The sequence below is a fragment of the Chlorella variabilis genome, assembly GCF_000147415.1.
Source record: "Chlorella variabilis unplaced genomic scaffold CHLNCscaffold_14, whole genome shotgun sequence".
NCBI lineage: Eukaryota > Viridiplantae > Chlorophyta > Trebouxiophyceae > Chlorellales > Chlorellaceae > Chlorella > Chlorella variabilis.
In genome coordinates, this window is record NW_005435074.1 from 1,214,148 (window position 1) to 1,232,989 (window position 18,842).

The 18,842-nt window shown below is 67.5% G+C and overlaps 5 protein-coding genes across 5 annotated transcripts in view; 3 read left to right on the forward strand and 2 right to left on the reverse strand.

Annotated features, from left to right (window-relative positions):
• The window catches only part of CHLNCDRAFT_36152 (hypothetical protein), a gene marked incomplete at its 3' end in the record, with an annotated part of 4,996 nt that extends 2,027 nt beyond the window's left edge, over positions 1 to 2,969 (forward strand). The window contains exons 9-18 of the mRNA XM_005846311.1: positions 37 to 230; positions 478 to 599; positions 740 to 811; positions 1,028 to 1,245; positions 1,409 to 1,434; positions 1,590 to 1,696; positions 1,845 to 2,039; positions 2,242 to 2,416; positions 2,570 to 2,715; positions 2,859 to 2,969. Of these exons, the coding sequence (XP_005846373.1) occupies positions 37 to 230; positions 478 to 599; positions 740 to 811; positions 1,028 to 1,245; positions 1,409 to 1,434; positions 1,590 to 1,696; positions 1,845 to 2,039; positions 2,242 to 2,416; positions 2,570 to 2,715; positions 2,859 to 2,969 (1,366 nt within the window). The remainder of the gene's footprint in view (positions 1 to 36; positions 231 to 477; positions 600 to 739; positions 812 to 1,027; positions 1,246 to 1,408; positions 1,435 to 1,589; positions 1,697 to 1,844; positions 2,040 to 2,241; positions 2,417 to 2,569; positions 2,716 to 2,858) is intronic.
• Positions 2,970 to 3,308: 339 nt separating this feature from the next.
• On the reverse strand, positions 3,309 to 8,225 carry CHLNCDRAFT_31842 (hypothetical protein). Its single transcript, XM_005846479.1, has 20 exons — positions 8,004 to 8,225; positions 7,672 to 7,899; positions 7,459 to 7,550; positions 7,144 to 7,345; positions 6,996 to 7,034; positions 6,724 to 6,827; positions 6,541 to 6,608; positions 6,418 to 6,456; positions 6,234 to 6,284; positions 6,001 to 6,118; positions 5,542 to 5,866; positions 5,397 to 5,431; positions 5,169 to 5,279; positions 4,943 to 5,034; positions 4,731 to 4,822; positions 4,362 to 4,623; positions 4,075 to 4,226; positions 3,820 to 3,888; positions 3,596 to 3,700; positions 3,309 to 3,485 (listed from the first exon to the last, which is right to left on the reverse strand). Exons 1-20 carry the CDS (start codon positions 8,170 to 8,172, stop codon positions 3,427 to 3,429), a joined length of 2,412 nt encoding a protein of 803 aa, XP_005846541.1. The 5' UTR covers positions 8,173 to 8,225; the 3' UTR covers positions 3,309 to 3,426.
• Positions 8,226 to 8,555: 330 nt separating this feature from the next.
• CHLNCDRAFT_135840 (hypothetical protein) lies at positions 8,556 to 12,418 on the forward strand (the record flags this gene model as incomplete). The annotated part of the gene is made up of 16 exons (XM_005846312.1): positions 8,556 to 8,591; positions 8,671 to 8,724; positions 8,817 to 8,855; positions 8,967 to 9,134; positions 9,306 to 9,419; positions 9,570 to 9,687; positions 9,778 to 9,945; positions 10,090 to 10,175; positions 10,304 to 10,574; positions 10,700 to 10,751; positions 10,872 to 10,976; positions 11,129 to 11,192; positions 11,317 to 11,430; positions 11,562 to 11,602; positions 11,790 to 12,036; positions 12,200 to 12,418. 16 exons carry the CDS (start codon positions 8,556 to 8,558, stop codon positions 12,416 to 12,418), a joined length of 1,896 nt encoding a protein of 631 aa, XP_005846374.1.
• A 596-nt stretch (positions 12,419 to 13,014) lies between these two features.
• On the forward strand, positions 13,015 to 14,073 carry CHLNCDRAFT_135841 (hypothetical protein; the record flags this gene model as incomplete). The annotated part of the gene is made up of 5 exons (XM_005846313.1): positions 13,015 to 13,031; positions 13,158 to 13,248; positions 13,376 to 13,471; positions 13,638 to 13,729; positions 13,836 to 14,073. The coding sequence occupies 5 exons, from the start codon at positions 13,015 to 13,017 to the stop codon at positions 14,071 to 14,073; spliced, it is 534 nt and encodes a 177-aa protein (XP_005846375.1).
• Positions 14,074 to 14,313: 240 nt separating this feature from the next.
• The window catches only part of CHLNCDRAFT_53284 (hypothetical protein), a gene marked incomplete at both ends in the record, with an annotated part of 10,650 nt that continues 6,121 nt past the window's right edge, over positions 14,314 to 18,842 (reverse strand). The window contains 10 exons of the mRNA XM_005846480.1: positions 14,314 to 14,423; positions 14,486 to 14,488; positions 14,546 to 15,283; positions 15,429 to 16,032; positions 16,171 to 16,709; positions 16,860 to 17,004; positions 17,190 to 17,360; positions 17,532 to 17,964; positions 18,113 to 18,374; positions 18,528 to 18,755. Of these exons, the coding sequence (XP_005846542.1) occupies positions 14,314 to 14,423; positions 14,486 to 14,488; positions 14,546 to 15,283; positions 15,429 to 16,032; positions 16,171 to 16,709; positions 16,860 to 17,004; positions 17,190 to 17,360; positions 17,532 to 17,964; positions 18,113 to 18,374; positions 18,528 to 18,755 (3,233 nt within the window). The remainder of the gene's footprint in view (positions 14,424 to 14,485; positions 14,489 to 14,545; positions 15,284 to 15,428; positions 16,033 to 16,170; positions 16,710 to 16,859; positions 17,005 to 17,189; positions 17,361 to 17,531; positions 17,965 to 18,112; positions 18,375 to 18,527; positions 18,756 to 18,842) is intronic.

Genomic DNA, 18,842 nt, shown 5'->3' on the forward strand with positions numbered 1-18,842 from the left:
GCGTTCCCCCCCCCCCCCCGCGCGCCGCCTGCGCAGCTTTAACAGCGTGGACAACGGCTACCTGGCCTTTGACCACGTGCGCATCCCGCGGGACGCCATGCTCATGCGCTTCTCTCAGGTCACCGAGGAGGGGCGGTACGTGCCGCCGCCGCCCGACAACCAGAAGGCCAGCTACGCCACCATGGTGTATGTGCGGGCCACCATCGTGCGCGACTCGGGAGACTTCCTCAGTGAGGCCGCCCCGCCTGCCAGGCGCACCTGCGCCTGCGCCTGCGCCCGCGCCTGCCCTGCGCTGGTGCTGGTGCTCTGGGTGGCGTGGCAGTCTGCCTTGGCTTTTGTTTTGTGCTCATGATGGGGAGCCGGCAGCATGCTGGGGCTCCCGCTGGGCCAGCCGTGGTGCCGCATGAAGCGCCCTCCGCTTGCGGCGTGGCGGCCCGACGCCGCGCCGTCTCCCGACCGCCCGCCGCCGCCGCGCAGGCCGCGCCGTGACCATTGCCACGCGCTACACCGCCGTGCGCCGCCAGACGGCCTCTAAGCTGGGAGAGCCTGAGCTGCAGGCGCGGCAGCTGCCGCCGCTGTTGCTCCCAGCCTGCTGGCCGGTCGTGGTGCTGGGTGCAGGGCTGGCTGTGGGCGGGTGTGTGAGGGCCACAGGCCGGGCGGCCAGGACGCCGCTTCACCCTTGCCAGCTCCTAGGCCCCCCCCTGCCCCCACCCCGCCCGCCTGCCCGCCCCTCCTGCAGGTGCTGGACTACGACAACGTGCAGCAGACGCTGCTGCCGCTGCTGGCGCGCGCCTACAGCCTGGTGTTCATGGTGAGGCCGCCTGGGCTGGGCCTGCCGTTTTGGCGCCCCTGCCTCATTGCCGCGCGTGCCCTCCCACCCGGCCCCTGCCTGCCCCTCCCCAACTTGTCCCCCTCTTCTACACACCCACACACCCACACCCCACGCACCCTGCCCTCCGACCCCACGCACCCTCCCCCACCACCCACACGCACCCTGCCCCTCAACCCACGCCCCCCCCCCCCGCAGGGCCGCTCCATGATGGACATGTACAACAGCTTTGACGCCGCACGCTCGCGCGGTGACTTTGGCGTGCTGCCCGAGCTGCACGCGCTGTCCAGCGGGCTCAAGGCGCTGTGCACTGACATTACCGCCGCGGGCATCGAGGCGTGCCGCAGGCAGTGCGGCGGCCACGGCTACATGCTGGCCTCGGGCCTGCCCACGCTGTTCAACTCCTACGTGCAGAAGTGAGGCGGGTGGCGGCCCTCCCTGGGGGGTGGGGGGGGTGTCCCCGGCTGTGCATGCGTTGGAGGGTGCCTCTCCGCTCCAGCCAGCCGCCCGGTGCCTGGGCGGGGGGTGCCCGCCGCGCGCTGACACGGCCTCGCCCTTGTGTGCGCCGCTTGGCTGCAGCTGCACCTGGGAGGGCGACAACAGCGGTGCGTGGGGGGGTGGGCGGGTCGGGGACGGCACCACGGCATGGCTGCCGCAAAGTGCCCTCGCCCCCGGCGGCACCTCGCCCCCTGACTCTTGCTCAGCAGCTCCTGTGCTACCTGGCGGCGCTCCCACCCGCCCTGCCCCTTCCGCACTGCAGTGATGTACCTGCAGGCTGCTCGCTACCTGGTCAAAAATGTGCTGGCGGCGCAGGCCGGCAAGCCCATCACCGGCAGCGCCAAGTACCTGTCCTCCGCCGCGCAGCAGGTGCGGGCCGGGTTGGGGCTGTGTGCCAAAGCACACGCCACGTGCATCACTCGTGGCTGCGGGCAGCTTGCTGCGCTCCCGCTCCTGCCTCTGATGCCCCCGCCCTGCCCTGCCATCCCCTGCCTGCCTGCCTGCCTGCCTGCTGCAGGCGGACGCCAAGTGCGGCGTGTCGACCGCCGACGACTGGCGCAGCCCCGCGCACCAGCTGGCGGCGCTGACGCGGGTGGCGGCGCAGCTGGCGGCGCAGGCCACGCAGGTGCTGGCGCGCGCGGGCGGCGGCCGCGTGGCGTTTGACGGCGAGCCCTGGAACAACTCGACCGTGGACCTGATCCGCGCGGCGCGGGTGGGTGGGATGGGTGCTGGTGTGGCTGTGGCTGCGGCAGCGCTGTGTACGCCTGTGTGTGGAGCCCCTGCTGGTGGTGGTGCCGGGGGGGCTGCGCTTCTCCTGTGCGTCTTCCTGCCTCGCATCCCCTCCTGCTCGCCAGGCCCGGCGCCGTCACACCCGCCCTCACCCCCCACGCTCGTGTCCCGCTGGCTGCCTGCAGGCGCACGTGGCGCTGTACCTGCACCAGAACTTTGTGGACTGCGTGGAGGCGGCGGCCAGCCAGCGCGCGCTGGGCGCCGCCGCCTCGGGCGTGCTGCGCGAGCTGATGCAGCTGCACGGCGTGGTGCTGCTGCTGGAGGCCTCCTCCGACCTGCTGGAGGGAGGCTACTGCTCCGGTGAGCCAGCAGGGGAGCAGGTCGGGGCGGTGGAGGGCGGGCTGCGCTGGGGTGCAGGTGGCCTGGGCCCAGGCGCGGACCAGGCAGTGGTGGGTCCGTGGCAGGCCCCTGAATGGCACCAGCTGTCTGCCCCTCCATCCCACCTCCCCGCAGGCCGCCAGGCGGGCATGCTGCGCGAGCAGCAGCGCGCCCTGGTGCGCTCCCTGCGCCCCAACGCCATCTCACTCGCCGATTCCTTCGCCTACCCCGACTACCAGCTCAACTCGGCGCTGGGGCGCAAGGACGGCAACGTGTACCAGGTGGGGAGCCGGCAGGCTGGGTGGCTGCAGAGGGTGGCGGCAGGGGCTGTGGCGAGGGTGCGCCGCGCTGTGGGGCGCCAGCCCAGCCGCGCCGCTCGCTCGCAACGTGCGTCGCTGTGTGCTGTGGGTGCCGTGCTGCGCAGGCGCTGCTGGACAGCGCGCGCATCAGCCCGCTGAATGCCACCCACGAGGGGCCCGCCTGGAAGGAGGTGCTGGAGCCGCTGCTCAGCCCGGCTGTGCGCAGCCGCCTGTGAGCGCAGCGCCGCAGGGCCCCCTTCTGGGGCTGAGCCGCCTGGCGGTGTGTACACATCCCTCCCACACACGAGTGCCCGATGAGCACTTGCTAGATGCATGCGATCGAAGATGTGCAATTGCCTCTTCCCATTCCTACTTGTCTAGAGTTTGATGCTTTGATAGCCCTTGCACAGAGAGTTATAGCGTGGTGCCCATCAATTTTGCCAACCCCTTGAGTTGCCACTCTCCATTTTGATTAGCGTGTCCCCGTCCTGTGCCCTGTGCCGGTGTGGGCTGTCTTTCAGGCATCCCTACAGCTGCCAGCACCTGTGCCTTTGTCCATGAACCGTTAGCGTGTTGCGTGAGAATCAATTCTAACACTAGCGTATGCCATGTAGATCGTGTAGCACGGCGCAAGCATGAGTTTGCAAGCTCCTGGTGTGAATACGCGCTAGCCCTGTCTACCATGCCTGGGGCTCAGGGTTTTTGTTTCACTAGACGTGCTCCCATGGCGGCGGCGGCGAATGCCATCATGTCTGCAGGTGCATCACACTCAGCAGCAGATGGTCATAGGATGGAGGCGTGCCAAGCACAGCAGCTGGGCTGGCCCCTGCCCGCCATCCTACCCCAGCCAGCGCATGCGCACCTGACGTCTCCTCGATGATCTTGCTTGTCGGCTTGCCAGCACCGTGGCCCGCCTTGACCTCAATGCGGGTCAGCAGTGGGTTGCGCTGCGGCGAGTCGGGGGATCCTGCAGCAGGTGGCAAAGAGGGGGGCCATCAGCAGGTGGGAGGCACAGGTTGGTTGCACGGTGCGTGCCAAACAATGAAACCAAGCGATCATCAGGTCATGCCGGCAGTGCCTGCTCGCCTGCCAGAACGTGCTGCAGAGTCGCAGTCAGCTTATGGCTATGAAGCGGCACTACTCTATCGTCGTGATCTATTGAGGGCAGGCGGCAGAAGCAGGGAGGGGCGGCAGGTGAATAGTCAGAGACGAACATCCATCAAAGTAAGGGATCCATGCCTGCCGCGCAACCAGGTGCAGATCACACCAGCACAACACGTGCCCCCCTGCCCAGCCGGCAGCTTGCAGGCAGCAGCAAGCAGCCCGCGCTCCCAGGCGCACCGCCAGTCGTGATCATGAAGGCTGGGTACTGCCTGGTACCGCCAAGAGGGGGCGCCACGTTGTGCAGCGGCGAATACTGCAGCATGTAGCTGAAGTCATCCTTGTTGTCGGGTGACCCGTAGTCCGTGACCCAAGCATGGCCGATAGTGAACCTACGGCAGGAAGGCGCGAGCCACGAGGTGGGCAAAGGGGTTGCAGAAGGCGCAGGGAGGACGCACGGCTGCTGGCACGGCGCCACAAACCCGGCGGCAGTTGCAGCCTCCGCCCCGACCAGCCGCCCCGCTCACTTGTGGAAGCGAAGCATATCCATCACGCCCACTTGTGCCAACACGACCTGGAACAGGTCTGGGCGCTGGTTGGCGCACGCCGCCACAAGCAGGCCGCCATTGCTGCCGCCCTGGATGGCCAGGGTGTGCGGCGTGGAGTAGCCCGAAGTGTGCAGGTACTCGGCGCAGGCTTGGAAGTCGTCAAACACATTCTGCTTGTTCCTGCAGGAGCCTGCCGCCCTCCACTCGATCCCGTACTCTCCGCCGCCCCGCAGATTGGCCACTGCAGGGCATGGGCGGTGGTAGAGCGGGCGCTGGAGGCCTTGAGACCCGGGGTGGACAGCGGAAGGGACACAGGCTGATGCGGCCCAGCAGCCGCTCCGCACCCACCTGCATACACGCCGTTGAAGGCCAGCATCCAGCACAGGCGGGAGACGGAGAAGCCGGGCTCCAGACTGATGTTGAAGCCTCCGTAACCATATCTGCAGGCATGGGGGCCCAGCAAGCGGACGTCAGTGGCCGACAAGAGCAGCGAGGCGATGGGATGAGCTGCTGGCCGGCCACGCAAGGGCTGGGGTTGGTGCCAGCTGCGCCCATCTTACAGCAGGGTGGGGTTGGTGCCGTCCAGCTCGATCCCCTTCTTGTGCACCACAAACATGGGCACCTGCGTGCCGTCCTTGCTGGTCACGAACACCTGCAAGGCAGGGCGGGGCGCCCCACATCCCCAGCTCAACCTAACCACAGCCAGCCAGCAACAGGGATGCACCACTGAGCGTTGGCATGTATACGTTGCATGGTGTGCCAGCCCATGCTCCAGGCAGGCCCCACCTGCTTGGTTTCAAATTGGTCGGGAGAGAAGCCCTTGGTTGCGATGCGGCGGAACAGCGAGGCCTCTGCCGCCTCTGCCCCATCCGCCAGGTCCACGCGATAGATGGCACCCTGCGGGAGCAACGGGTGCACGGATGCTGTTCGCCAGACATGGGGAGGCACATGCCAGGCGCAACCAATACCACACCAAAGTGGCCAGAGCGCACTGCTGTGTTGGCTTGTGCTCACCGGCTCGGTGAACGATGTGAAGGAGAAGAAGCACTCTGCGGCGGGGAGCGCAGGGCAAGGCCGGGTGAGGATGGCAGTCAACAAGAAATTTTGCGCATTCAAAAGCGCAGATGAGGCTGCGCCACCCCCCCTGCCGTCCACCCACCCGTGTGCTTGTGGTTGCCGCTGAAGCCGGACACGCTGCCAATGCCGGGCATGGCCAGGGGCTTGATCAGCGCGCCGCTGGCCCAGCGGTGCAGCTGCAGCACCGACACCACATCCCGCAGGAAGCAGGCCACCAGCGTGCCACCCTTGACCAGGCTACACCACTGCAGCAGGTCCTTGTCGTGCTGCGGCAGCAGGTCGGAGCAGGAGGCCGCAAAGCTGCCGGCAGCCGCCATGTCGCCGCGCACCACCCGATACCGAGGCGCATCGAAGTTGGTGTGCAGCGTGATGGAGGTGCCGTCGCTCCCTAGATAGTCCCACTGCGCCTGCAGCCAGGGAAGCGGGCATGGCGAGGGCATCGGCGTAAATCGATTGCGTCTGGCACAGCTGCAACCTGGTCGTGTGGTCCCTCCTGTGTGGTCCCCCGAGAGGTCCCGACCCACCGGCCCAGGGCCCGAACCTTGAAGTCGTCGATGAGCTTCACCACAGGCAGCGGCTCCTTGCCGGCATGGAAGTCGTGGGGGCGGAAGTCCAGGGCCCCGCTCGCCGACCGCGGCATCGACTCCAGATCCACATACCTGCTCGACAAGGGTTCAAGGCAGGCATGTAGCGCAGCAGCAGACCACCGCTCAGGGGTGAGAGTGCAGCCCGAGGCAGCCAGCCGTGCCCCCTGCACGCACTGCCGCCTCTCACCAAAGCTTGTTGACGGGCTCGCAGCCGTTGCTGACCGTGAGCAGCAGGTACCTGGCAGTGCAGGGGCCAGGGTCGAAACACGCACAGGAGCCTCCTCAGTGTCCTGCGGCTACTGCCCTGGCATCGATCGAAGCAGATCACAACACGTGCCCGCTGGCCTCCCCCTGCCTCGTCACGCACACACCTGCCATCGTGCGTGATCTCAGTGCCGAACATCCAGGTTCTGCAGCAAAGGACAACCACAACTGTTGCTGTATCACCTCTGGTGATGCAGATACCTGCGATCCTCCACCGCTGCATCACTCACGGGTGCTCCGGGTCGGCCAGAATGGTCACATCCTCAGACTGGGGCGTCCCCAACACGTGGTACATGAGCTGCACACACAGCATGAAGGAGGTTGGACGGCGGTACCTCTGACGACTGGAAAGCAGGAAAACAGTTGAACAAATCCAAGTACTCGGCGGGCAATCAAACCCTGCTTCTGCTTGCCTGCTGGCCCAGGTTGATGTCAGTCTCTGTGCCCTTGTTGGCGGTCTTGGGCTCCTCAAACCGCGCATAAAAGAAGCCCTTGTGATCGTGCGTCCAGGTGATGCCTGCACTGTGCGGGGCAGCAGGAGAGGCCCAGGTGGCAGAGCAGTGCCCGGAACATGCAGCCGTGGCTGGGCGGAGAGGCGCGTCGTCATGGTTGACTGCATGCCTGGAGTGCCGCCGCCCCGCAGAAGCCCTGCCCTGTAGCCAGCAGGCAGCATCAGCCTGCCCACCTGAGAACTTGACGTGGTCCAGCTTCTCATTCTCCAGGTCTGCAGCGCAACGGTGGCAGGTGGGTGCATGGAGGCATGCAGCACATGTACTGGCATTGAAACCAACAATCAAAAATGAACATTCATTCAAGGCTGTATTTCAACCCACCTTGCGACTCGCCCGTCTCCTGGTCAACACGCTTTACATGGATGGTCTTCCAGTCGCTGCCGCCGGAGCTGAGCATGTACGCGTAGAGCGAGCCATCCTCACTGAATGCCTGGCCGCCAAGCGCCACGGTGCCGTCATCCGAGAGCGTGTTGGGGTCCAGAAGCACGCGTGGCTCGCCATCCACGCTGGACTGTGTGTAGATCTGGAGGTCAAGCGGCAGCCGGAAGCAGGAGCATTGGAAGAGATCACTGGGACTGGAATGCATGGTCCCCGCCCTGGAGCGGCACGGAGGGTGCCCGCGGCACCACAGCTCACCACATACTGGTTCTGCAGGCCCGAGTTGTGGGAGTAGTAGTAGCGCTCCCCTCTCCTGTAGGGCGTCCCGTACTTCTCGTAGTTGAACAGGTCTGGCGATATGGGGAGGTTGGAGCGAGGCGTCAGCCCACCTGATCCCATCCCTAAGCTCTCTTGCTCCACCTGCGCTCCCCACTCTCACTCCCCCACATGCCCCCTGCCCACCCCACACACCGGTGAACAGGTCCTTGAAGGCGCCACGCGCCTCGCACTGCTCCAGCACGCCTGCGGTGAGCTTGTTCTGCGCCTCGACGAATGCCTGCGTCTCAGGCGAGTCTGGGTCCTCCAGCCAGCGGTATGGGTCTGCGATAAGCTGGCCGTGCAAGTCCTCCACCACGCTCTCGTCCCGCCGCACAGCCGGGTAGGCGCCCGGGGGCACGGTGACACAGCTCTGTGGCGCGCCTGCGAACAGCAGCGGCCAGAGCGGAGGCAAACGGCTCCAACAGGTTGGATCAAGTACACAGTGTCTATGCTCGTTTCCCGTGCAGCACCAGCCGCCGCCTCACCTTGCGCGGCGCCGGTGACGGTTCTGGTGGAGCGGCAGCGGCGGCCAATTCGCTGCAGCGGCACCACGATTGCGCCTCTCTCTGTAGACAATGCTCGGTAGGCGGCATAGCCGGCCAAGGCGGCCCCTCCGATCACGGCAAGGATCGGGCTTGCCCGGCTTCCTGCCATGTTGTCGAGCGACTGCGACCAATCCACCGATATAGCGTGGGCTGTGAGCTCTCTCTCCTCCCAGAAATCTGCCAACCGGGCGCCACGGCGGACCGGTGCTCTCTAGACTTCGGATCAGGGCCCGCCTTCACACATGATCTCACGCTGGCAGATAGGGGTGGCTTTGATCGCGGTTCTGATTGGATTGCTGGTGCGCCAGGAGGCCCTCTGGATGCGCTGCGCTGCACAGAGGTTTGGGGGTCTGACCTCTGGCTTTAGCAGCAGGCCACTCGCCAGGATTTCGTCCAGGCGCCCAGTCTCCGCGATCGCCACGACCACCATGGCTCCCCCTACTATGCCCGCTCTCCAGGTGCGAGCCACCCTGCTGCACAGCCTGTGGAGCTATGGGGATTGCCGGGAACATCCCGCATTGCGGGCCAGTGGGCTTGTGGTGGCGGTGGCGGTGGCGCCCGCTCTTCTTCACCGCTCGACCCGAACATCCGTTTATTATCATGACAGGGCTCTGCTGCTGTCAACGAGTTTATTGACGCCTTCAACAAGGATTATGAGAAGGTGAGGATGCCTTTCATGCGAGGCCGGTGATGCCTGAACGTCCTTGCCATGCTTGCCCGATTTCCCCACCTGTGGCTGACTGTCTGCCGCAGGTGCACCTGGACTATGAAAACAACTTCTGGAGCACAAAGGTGGGCAGCTGACGTGCACCACTTAAGCTGCATGCTCCTCATACTCGAGCTGGATGCTCCCTCTAGAAAGTGCGTCAAGCTGCTGCGTGGTGCACACATGTGGTGCCGCAGATGAAGCTGGCGGGGGCGTCGGCGGATGAGCTGAGCCGCACCAAGACCGCGTACGACACCTTTCTGGCGGACCCTGAGCGCCTGGCGGCGGTGCGCAAGCAGCTGGCGGCAGAGGGGCTGACCCCTGACCAGCGCCACGTGCTGGAGATCATGGAGAAGACCTTCAAGGTGGGTTCAAGGTGGGCAGCGGGTGGGGGAGGCAGTGATTGGGCTCGAGTGACGACACAGGCGGCTGCGGGGTCGTTGTGCTGCTGCCAGAGGTGCATAGATTGACGCAAGGCGGCCGCCTGTGGGGTGACTTGAGGCGGCTGCGTTGGTTGCTTGGCCGGGGGTGTGCAGACATACATCACCGAGGACCCCAGGGTGGAGGAGTACAAGGCGCAGATCAACCAGCTGGAGGCGGAGCTGCAGCAGCGCCGCAACACCATGGACCTGGGGTACACCGACCCGCAGGTGTGTGTAGGCAGGGGTCGGGCCGCGTGGGGCGGCGCACCGGTGGGTGGGGGACGAGGCTGAGCTGTCACAGGCGGCGGCTGGCCCGTCGTGGCTGGTCCGTCGCACGCCACCATGCTCAGCCTTCACCTGCTGCTCCCCCGCCGGCAGGGCACGTTCCACAAGGGCTCCTCGGTGCAGCTGCGCAACACGATGCGCACCAACGACGACGAGGCGCTGCGCAAGGCGGCGTACGAGGGGCTGCGCTCCATCGGGCCCTTTGTGGCAGGTGGGCTCCGTGACGTGGTGGTTGTGACACAAGAAAGGCCGTGCCGCCTACCCATTACACCCCCCTCGCCCTCCCCGCCCATCGCCGCAGAGCACTTCGCCGAGATTGTCAAGGTGCGAAACAGGCTGGCCAAGGCGGCCGGCTACCGAAACTTTTACGACATGAAGCTGCAGCAGGCAGAGGGCTTCTCGCTGGAGGTGCTGTTTGATGGGATGCTGGACGGCCTGGAGCAGCAGACGCGGCCCATCATGGAAGCAGGTGGGCCTCAGCCTGGGGCGCTGCACCGCCGGGGAGCCGCACCCCGCGGCGTGCCGTGGCACCGCGGCCCGTCTGCCACCTGCCTGTCGCCGCTTGTCACCAGATTCGGCTGGCCCTGCCTGCGTCGCCGGCCTGCATGTGCAGCGCGCAAGACGCTGGCGGAGCAGAAGGGCTCGGATGCGCTGAAGCCATGGAACATTGGCTACAGCCTGGCAGGAGACGTGGAGAAGGTCAGCACAGGGCGGTGGCAATGCGAGGCCTCTGATTGCTTGCTGCCTCTGATTGCTCCGTCTCCTCTGCACCCTTCCGCAGCCTGCTTGGAACATGAGCTCATGCTGCTCGCTGCCTGCTGCCGCAGAAGCTGGACCCTTATCTGCCCTTTGAAGATGCCGTGGATGTGTGGGCCCGCACGTTTGCTGCTCTGGGCATCCGCTACCGAGGAGCCGAGATGAACCTTGATTTGTGTGATCGCGACGCAAAATACTCCAACGGCTTCTGCCACTGGCCCCAGCCCGCCTACATTCGCAGCGACGGCAGCTGGGTGCCATCCAAGACCAACTTCACGTCCCTGGCCACCCCCTCAGCTGTGGGCAGCGGCAAGACGGCTTTGGTCACGCTGCTGCACGAGGGTGAGCGGTGTGGCCTCTAGGGCGAGGCCATGGCGACTGCCCGACTAGGGGAACGCGTACTTGAGCATGCTTTGCTCTGGACCTGAATTCAGCAGAACCATTTCTGTTGTGTCGATGTCTTGCAGGTGGCCACGCGGCTCATTTTGCCAATGTGCTGCAGCGCAGCCCCTTCTTCAGGTAAGCAGACCAGCGGGAGCCGCCTGGCCGCCACAGCCGCCACCAGTCGGTCCAGGTGACCAGGGCCCTGAGCGGAGGTTCCACCGCTGCCCCCATGCCACCTGGCGCGTCCTGGTGCAGCCAGGAGCGCGCTCCCACCTCTGTGGCCTACGCCGAGACCCAGTCGATGACCCTGGACTCGCTGGCGGGCGACGCAGCCTGGATGGGGCGCTACGCCCGCAACGCGTGAGCTGCAGCAGCCACTGGCAGCCACGCGGCGCTGCCTTGGCGAAAACTCCCTCCAAGCTGCCAGCCTGCTCTGCCGGAGCTTCTGCGGCTGCATGCTGGACCCCCGACTGAATGCTGATGCCCTTGCTGTGGCTGGGTGGCTGCTGCAGCGCGGGCGAGGTGGTGCCGCTTGACATCATTCTGGAGAAGATCCGCTCCACGCAGCCGTATGAGGTGGGGCCTGGGGGAGCAGAGGCAGCGCTGCCCGTCTCGCGTGCCACGTCAGCATGCCCTTGGGATTCATCTGTGGATTCACGGCGTGCATGGGTGCCTCTCCCTCCCCCTCAAAACCGAGCAGGTGTTCATGGTGCGCTCGATGCTGTCCGTGCCCTACTTTGAGCGTGCGCTGTATGATCTGCCTGAGGAGGAGGTGACCGCGGGGCGCATCCTGGCGCTGGCAGATGAGATCGAGGTGAGGCAGCGGGGCCGGCCGTGGTACTGGGCACCCTGGGGAGGATGGCGGGGCAAGGAGGCCACGTGGGCATGGAGCATCTGCAGCCGGTTACACAACGTGTGCCCGCGGCTGCTGCCTGCTGCGTGCAGGAGAAGATCGAGGGCGGGCCGGCGCCGCGCCCGCTCATGAGGTGGGCATTTGCCGCGCGCCCGCCAGCGCGCTGGCTGCTGCGTGCACCCCCATCCGTTGCTGCAGCACCCAGCTCCAGGGGCAGCTGCCTGCATCTTGTGATGGCTGAGAACGCCTGGGCCGTGCCTGTCTCGCCCTCCCACTGCCGCCGACTCCCTCGTTGATGCCTGCGTCGGCTGCCGCTGCAGCGTCCCGCACATCCTGAGCGATGAGTCGTCGGCCTACTACCACGGCTATGTGCTTGCGGAGATGGCGGTGCACCAGACGCGGGCGCACTTCATGGCCAAGTACGGCCGCATCGTGGATGAGCCTGGGGTGGGGCGCGACATGGCTGAGGTGTACTGGGCGCCAGGCAACGGGGAGGCATTCCTGGACCTGGTGAACAAGCTGACGGGGGCGCCCCTGACCAGCGCCGCGTGGGTGAAGGAGCTGCAGGTAGGCAGGGTGGGGGTTGCATGGGGGCGCGCGCCAGCCCCCACAGCATGGAAACTCTGACATGTGTCAGGCATGTCTGCGTGCTACCCCCCTGCTGCGCATCTCCTGCACTGCTCTGTCCGCACCACCACCTCACCCCTTGCCTCACCTCCTTGCGCTGCAGACCCCGCTGAAGCAGAAGCTGGAGGAGGAGGAGAAGGAGTATCGGGCGGCGGTGGCTGCGGGGCCCGCCATCCCGCCCGGCCAGGAGGCCGACCTGGAGATGCGCATCCGCCTGGTGCACGGCGACGAGCTGGTGGCAGACACAGATGCGGACGGCGGGCTGGCGGCCGCGTGTGCCAAGTACAAGGCGTGGATCAGGGAGCGGTGGCCGCGGCAGTGAGGGCCAGCGTTTCCGCCCGCTGATGTGGCGCCGCCGCTGTGAAGCGCCGCCAGCATGTTCGCCGCGGCGTTCTTTGATCTGACGCTGTTTGTTATCATCACCTGCATTCATCAGCAGGCGCTCGGTTGTGAACCAGCTTAGCAGGGTGTCGTGCGTTGCCTGCCTGCCGCAATGCTGCGGCAGCTACGCCGATTGAACGTGCAGAGGCTGTGCAGCGTCTCATGGTGAGCTCCCGGACAACATGTGGCAGCGGCGACCCTGCACAAGCTGGGCTGCGAGCTCACGTCGTGTGCTGGCCAGCGTGCAGGGCCTCGAGCGTCACAGAGGCTGAGAGTGCCACCATCTCAAGCGCGGCATCGTGCTGCAGCTTGCAAGCGGCGGGGCGGCTGCCTGCAGAGGCGGCCCCCTGGGCGCCGTGGCAGGCACAGCAAGCAGCTCCCTACTCCAAAGCCCACAGTGAGTGGTCTGCCTACTGCTGCTGCTAGCAATCCAGACGCTCGCAATGTAGTTTTCTAGCCCATCCCATGTGTCGCGCAGAGGGAAAAAGGGGGGCGGCAGGCGGCGCAGTGGCAGATGCCAGCGCACCCGCATTTGACATGACAGAGACCAAGAGGTGAGCTGTGGCAGAGCTTGGTCGTTGGCCCACAGATCCCAGTACGGATCCTGTATACATTGATCTTCCCGCAGCCGCGCCTCAGCCTTGCAGCGCTGCCGCCCAATGAACCGCTGTTGGATGCAGCTTGATGGAGCGAGCCCTGGCCCACCTGCAAGGCGAGCTGTCTAACATTCGGACGGGGCGGGCCACGCCCGGCATGCTGGACCACCTGAAGGTGGGCTGGGGCAGGGGTGGAGGGTGGGACAACGTCACAGTGGGCGCAGGCGCGGCAGCCACGCTGCTGGGCCTGTGATCGCTTGGGCCAGCGCTGTCGCCCATGGCCTACCTGCCTCCTGCTGCAGGTGGATGTGTATGGCGACCGTCTGCCGCTCAAGGCGTGCGGGTCTGTGTCGGTACGGGACCCCCAGCTGCTCGTCATCACCGTGTTTGATGTGGATGTGAGTGCTTGGTGTTGGGGCCAGGCCAGGCGGTATGGAGGGATGGCGTGGCTTGCTCGCATGCATGCCTTCTGCGCTCCCCCTTCTTCCCTTTGCTCAATGCTCCAGCCTCTCTGCCTGGCTCTCTTTAAACTGTGAGCTCTGCTGTGCCTTCGTGTCGGTGTAGGCGGTACCTAGCGTTGTCAAGGCAGTGTCCGAGTCCCCGCTGCGGCTGAGCCCGCGGGCGGAGGGGCAGGAGGTGCTGGTGCCAATCCCCAGGTGGGCGAGGGTGCCGCATGCTCCCCCCGCCCAGCTGCCTGGTTCCTGCCGGCCCTGCCCCGCCCACCCCTTGCTGCCCCTGCCCGCCATCTGCCCGCCCCCGTAGGCCCACCATCGAGTCTCTGGAGGCGATGATGAAGGTGTGCAAGGTGGAGGGGGAGCAGGCCAAGGTGTCTGTGCGGCACGCCCGCAAGCTGGCCATGGATGCTGCCAAGAAGCTGGGCAGCGAGGACGAGCGCAAGCGGGTGGAGAGGGAGGTGCAGAAGCTGACGGATGAGTATGTGAGGGAGGTGGAGGGGGCGGTGCAGAGGAAGGAGAAGAGCATCAAGAGCCACGACTCGTGAGCGGCCCCTGCCAGCCACCTGCTCAGGCGGCAGCGCAGCACCTGGCGCGTGGCCAACTGGAGGCCGATGCCATACACCAGTCCGCTTCACTTTTTCTGTTTCTACTGGTATTGAGAGCCAACAGAGTGAGGTTGAGCGGTACACTGTTCCATCACGACAATTCAGGTTCAATACAACAACACATGCAACCACACCACTGTGTGCCAACCACTGTGGCAAGAAAGATGGAAGGAGTGCCTATCACTGCTGCTGCTGCGGGGGCTGTGGTGGCGGTACGCCCCTGCCGCGTCCAGGTGCCCCGCCACGTCGGCCACCTGGCGGCCCGCGGCCCGCTGCTGGGCCACCGCGTCCTGCAGCGCAGCACAGCGTCCACATGGCGAGGCTCGGTTCGGTGCGGCGGTTGGGGGCTCACCATCTGCGGATGGTGCCAGCAGCGGCCAGCCAGCAGCAAAGCACCGTCCCAGCTCCTCACCTGCTGGCCTTGCAGGCGGCGGTGCTGGCTCTGCTGGGGCCGCCCCCTCTGCCTTGACGGGGTTGAACACGATGGGGACACGCTTGCGCCTGCGCCCCTCTCCCGACGTGCCCCCTGCTGCCTCGCCGGTGCCAGCAGCCGGCGCCACAGATGTGCTGGTGGTGGGGGTGGGCGCCGGCCGGGAGGGCGGCGGCTTGACAGCGGCGCGGGCAGCCTCCCGCGCTGCTGCCACCGGCGAAGGCGCAATGGATGGCGTGCCTGCTGCTGCGGCTGCCGCCGCGCCACCATCCTCGCCCTGCTGCTTGGCGTCGGCCGCCTCGTGCGCCTCCGTCTCCTCCTCGGCTTCGGCTGCCGCCTCTGCGGCCGCATCCTCTGCCTCCATGGCCGCCAGCTGCGCCTCGTAATCCTCCTCCTCATCGCCATGCTCAGCGGCAGCAGCCTCGTCTGCAGCAGCTGCCGCCTCCACCTCCGCCGGCTGCTCAACGGCGGCAGCAGCAGGCTCCAGCTCATCCACCGCCGCAGATGCAGGCTCCACCGCCTCCACCTGCTCCTCATACAGCTGCGGCTGCTCCTCCTCAGCCACCTCCAGCTCCTCGTCCAGAGTCTCCTCGGCCCCCGGCTGCGACAGCGGCTGAGGATGCTCCTCCTCCTCCTCCTCCTCTTCCTCCAGCTGCTCCTCCTCCTCAGCCTCCATGGGCTCCCCATGCTCCTCGCCACCGCCCTGCTCCACCTCCTCGCCTGCGCACCAGGAACGCACCCCCGCAAAGATGGCAAAGATGGCTCTCCACCCGCTGGCACCCCAGGGGCGGCGGGCTGCATCCAAGAGCGAGCAAGCGTGGCTGCATGCTTCCCACAGGCAGCCAGGCTTGGCCAGCCCGCGCACCTGCTTCCTCAGCGTGCTCGTCAGCCTCCTCTGTGGCCTGCATGTGATCATCAGCCGCAGCGCCACCCTCCTCGTCGTGCTGCTCCTCCCCACCACCTGCTGCTTCGTGCTCCTCCTCCTGCGGCTGCTCCTCGTGTCCCTCCTCGTCGTGCTGCTCCAGTTCTTCTGCCGCCGCCGCCGCCTCTGCCTCCTCCTGTGCTGCTGCGGCAGCGGCCGCCTCCTGCTGTGCCGCTGCGGCAGCGGCCGCCTCCTGCTGTGCCGCTGCGGCAGCGGCCGCCTCCTGCTGTGCCGCTGCGGCTGCGGCCGCCTCCTGCTGTGCCGCTGCGGCTGCGGCCGCCTCCTGCTGTGCCGCTGCGGCTGCGGCCGCCTCCTGCTGTGCTGCTGCAGCTGCGGCCGCCTCCTCCTGTGCTGCCGCAGCGGCAGCGACGGCCTCCTCCTCGGCTGCCGCAGCTGCTGCGGCCTCCTCCTGCCTTGCTGCTGCGGCGGCCTCCTCCTCCGCCTTGGCATCTTCTGCAGCTGCCGCCGCCCCCTCCTCCTCAAACTGCCCCTCCTCTCCCTCTGCCTCCTCATAAGCCGCCTCCTCGCCCTCGCCCTCGCCAAGGTCCTGCGACAGGCACAAGCCGAGGCGGCGCCAGATCATGCCAGAGTGGTGTGACAGCAGTGTCACTCACATCTGGCAGCGACTGGCCCTGGTCAGATCATGACATGCCGGCGTGGTAGCGGCGCTGCTCCCTGCCCGCACCTGCTCTGCCTCCTCTACCCGCTCCTCCTCCTCCATAGCGGTGGGCTCCTCGGCCGCCGCCTCCGCCTCAGCGGCCGGTGGCTCAGCCTGCTGCTCTGCCGGCGCCTCCGTGGGTGGCGTCAGGCGCGTGCGTTTGGCGGGCTGCGGCGCCTGCGCTGCCGGGGCCTGTGCCTGCTGCGGCTGCTCCGCCTGCTGCTCCGCCTGCTCAGGCACCTTGCGCTTCTGCAGCGTCTTCTTCAGCTCCTGGTGCAGAGCGGTGCGCGCCATGGCCTGAATCTCAGCCACCTTGCGCTCACCCTGCTCCCGCGCCGCGGGCCCCCGCGTGCGAGCCGCCGCCGCGGCGGCCGCCGCCTCCTCCCGAGCCTGCCGCAGCTCCGTCTCCAGTGCCGCGATGCGCTGCTGCAGCCGCAGCTTCTCGGCCTGCAGCGCCGCCACCTGCGCGGCCGCCTGAGTCCGCTCCGCATGCGCCACCTCCAGCTGCTGCTTCACCACCACCACCTCCGCCTTGGCCTCGTCGGCGGTCATGCGTGCCTTCCTGGCTGCACCACAAACAACAACAACAACAGACGCATGTTGCCGGCGCCTGCTGCAACTCCCCGCAGAAAACAGGCCTGTGCCTTGCAGCGCAGCTGCCACGCTGAATCCAGCGATGCCCAGCCGCCGGCGTGCAGGCCAGCGCCGCCACCCACCAAAATCGACGGCCTTGGCCTGCGCCGACTTGGCCCTGGCCCTCTCCGCCTCCAGGTCGTCGCCCTTGGCCGCCAGCTCGCCCTTGAGCCGCTCAATCTCCACATTCAGGCTGGCCAGCGCAGACGCGTCGGCGGCCGCCTGCCCCTGCACCAGCGCACACCATCGGCACGCGGGGTGGGGCCTGCGGCCGTGCGCTGGTGCACCAGAAGCCTCCCCGATCCCAGCGGGTCGGGCCCATACCCAGGCCATGGCTCGTCACCACACGCACCCTTCCCCACCCCGCCCCATGCGATCCCCCACCCTGTCCACCTGCCCCGCCACCCACCCACCTCCACCTGCCCGTCCATCGCCTTGAACTTGGCCTCCAGCTCCTTGAGCCGCTGCTCCTTGGCCCCCTGCACCCTGATCCAGTCCTTGATGGGCTTGCCCTCCTGGTTGAAGTTGCGCCGGATGGCGTCAATCAGGCTCTTGTGCATGCGCCTGGCCTGCTCGGCCTCCGCCTGCGCGGCAGCGGGGGCGCACAAGCGGGCAGGCGCTCAGGCGGGGGGTCGGGAAGGCGGGCTCGGCATAGCCCAGCCTGTCTGGCTGTGCTGTCTGCCAGCCGTGCAGGGGGCCGCTCCTGTCCAGGTCGGGGCACGCACGCACGTGCATCCAAACCAAGCCCCACCAACCTTAGCCTTGCTGAGCTCCTCGGCGCGCCCCGCCGCCGCAGCATTCTCCTTCTCCGCCTCCTCCAGCCGCCGCCGCACGCCCGCCAGCGCCTCGCGCTCGCCCGCCACCACCTGCTGCAGCGCGCCCGCCTCGGCGGCGGCGGCGGCCGCCGCCGCCTCTGCCGCCCGCGCCTTGTCCTGCGCCTCCCTGAGCTCCGCCAGCACCCGCTGGTGCTCCTGCTGATCCACAGACTCGTACTTCTGCATCAGCTGCTGCGCACGCTTCTGCCAGCGGTCGGCCTGGTCGCGCGCAGACGCCAGCTCGGCGGCCGCGCTGCCGCCGGCCGCCTCCAGCTCCCGGATCTTGCTCTGCAGCGGCGCCAGGCGCGCCTCGGTGGAGCGCACGCGCCCCTGCAGCTCCCGCACCTGCCGCTGAGCGCGCTCGCTGTCCGCCCTGCACGGGGCGGCGCCGCCGGCGGGCACAGGGCATGCGCGATCAGGGGGCAGCTCCTAGGCGGATGCCTCCTCGCATCACCGCGCCTCACCAGGCGCCGTCCGGACATGATTGCTGCCTCAAAACACCCACCCACACACCCACGCACCTGAGCGTGGCGTTGCTCTCGCGCAGCAGGTTGAACTGCTCCAGCTTCTGCATCAGCGCCGCCTGGTCCTGCTCCGCACGCACCGCGCTGCGCGCGCGCTCCACCTCTGCGCCCAGCTGCGCCCGCGCCTCCTCCGCCGCCCGCTTGGCCACGGCGGCCTCCTGGCGCAGCCGCGCCACCTCGCGCTCCGCCAGCTGCAGGTTGATCTCGGCGGCCTCCCGCTCCTGGCGCAGCAGGCGCAGCGCCTCGGAGAAGTCGCCGCCTGCAGGGGAGGGGGCGGTGCGTGTCGGCGGCGGTGAGGGCCGGGGAGCATGGTGGGCACGCGAGGCAGGATGAGGGCCGGCAGGAGCAGGTGGCAGGCAAGGTCTGATGGCCGGGCGGGGGGCAGGCCATTCATCCCCCCAGGTGCGCTCACCCTCGCCCGGCGCCTCCGCCGCCGCCTTCTCCAGCTGCTGCTGCAGCACGTCGCGCTGCTCGCCCAGCGCCTTGGCCCGCCGCTCGGCCTCGGCGGCGCGCTGCTGCAGCTCGCCGCGGGACACCTCCGCCTCCGCCTCCGCCTGGCCGCGCGACACGCGCGCCGCATCCAGCTCCAGCACCGCCTCATTCAGCCGCTGCTGCAGGCTGTTGAAGGTGGTCTCCAGGGCTGCGGGGGGGAGCGGGGAGGGAGGGCGGGGCACCAGGGGCCGGCAGGCAGGAGTGGAGGGTGGGCAGGAGTGAAGGATGGAGGCCG